The 568-nt window shown below is 47.7% G+C and overlaps 1 protein-coding gene across 1 annotated transcript in view; it reads left to right on the forward strand.

The window, feature by feature from the left end:
- LOC105548414 (putative DPH3 homolog B) overlaps positions 1-566 on the forward strand; it is a 5,509-nt gene extending 4,943 nt beyond the window's left edge. The window contains exon 2 of the mRNA XM_011992430.1: positions 159-566. Coding sequence (XP_011847820.1) covers positions 159-566 — 408 coding nt within the window. The remainder of the gene's footprint in view (positions 1-158) is intronic.
- The last annotated feature ends 2 nt before the right edge of the window (positions 567-568 follow it).

Here is a 568-nt window from a genome sequence, read left to right on the forward strand (position 1 = left end):
AACAAGATTCCATCTCAAAAAAAAAAAAAAATTGCCTATATTTGGTAAGATAGAATGCACCTTTTAGGATAATTAAATGAAAGTCAGAGCCCAGGCCGGCTCCACCAAAGTTGGACCCTCGGAGATGGTCTCAGACTGCCAGGGCGTCATCCCTTCAGCGACCCCCGCTGACCGTGGCAGTGTTTCACGACGAGGTGGAAATCGAGGACTTCCAATATGAGGAGGACTCGGAGACGTATTTCTGTCCCTGCCCATGTGGAGATAACTTCGCCATCACCAAAGAAGATCTGGAGAATGGGGAAGGCGTGGCAATGTGTCCTAGCTGCTCTCTCCTTACAAAAGTGACTTACGACAAAGATCAGTCTGCGTGTGGAGAAACGGTCCCAGCCCCTTCAGTCAACAAAGAATTAAGTGCTGAAGAAGCCTTCAGGAATCCGAATCCTGAACAGCTGGAAATGAGCCCAGATAGAAATTTCAAACGCAAAGCTTCTGGCTTCATGGAGACAACCATTTGTGATCCGCTGTTCTGCAGGAGTGTCGTGGATTCTTTCCATCAACTCTGCTGATT

This window comes from Mandrillus leucophaeus, unplaced genomic scaffold (genome assembly GCF_000951045.1).
Source record: "Mandrillus leucophaeus isolate KB7577 unplaced genomic scaffold, Mleu.le_1.0 Scaffold41, whole genome shotgun sequence".
NCBI lineage: Eukaryota > Metazoa > Chordata > Mammalia > Primates > Cercopithecidae > Mandrillus > Mandrillus leucophaeus.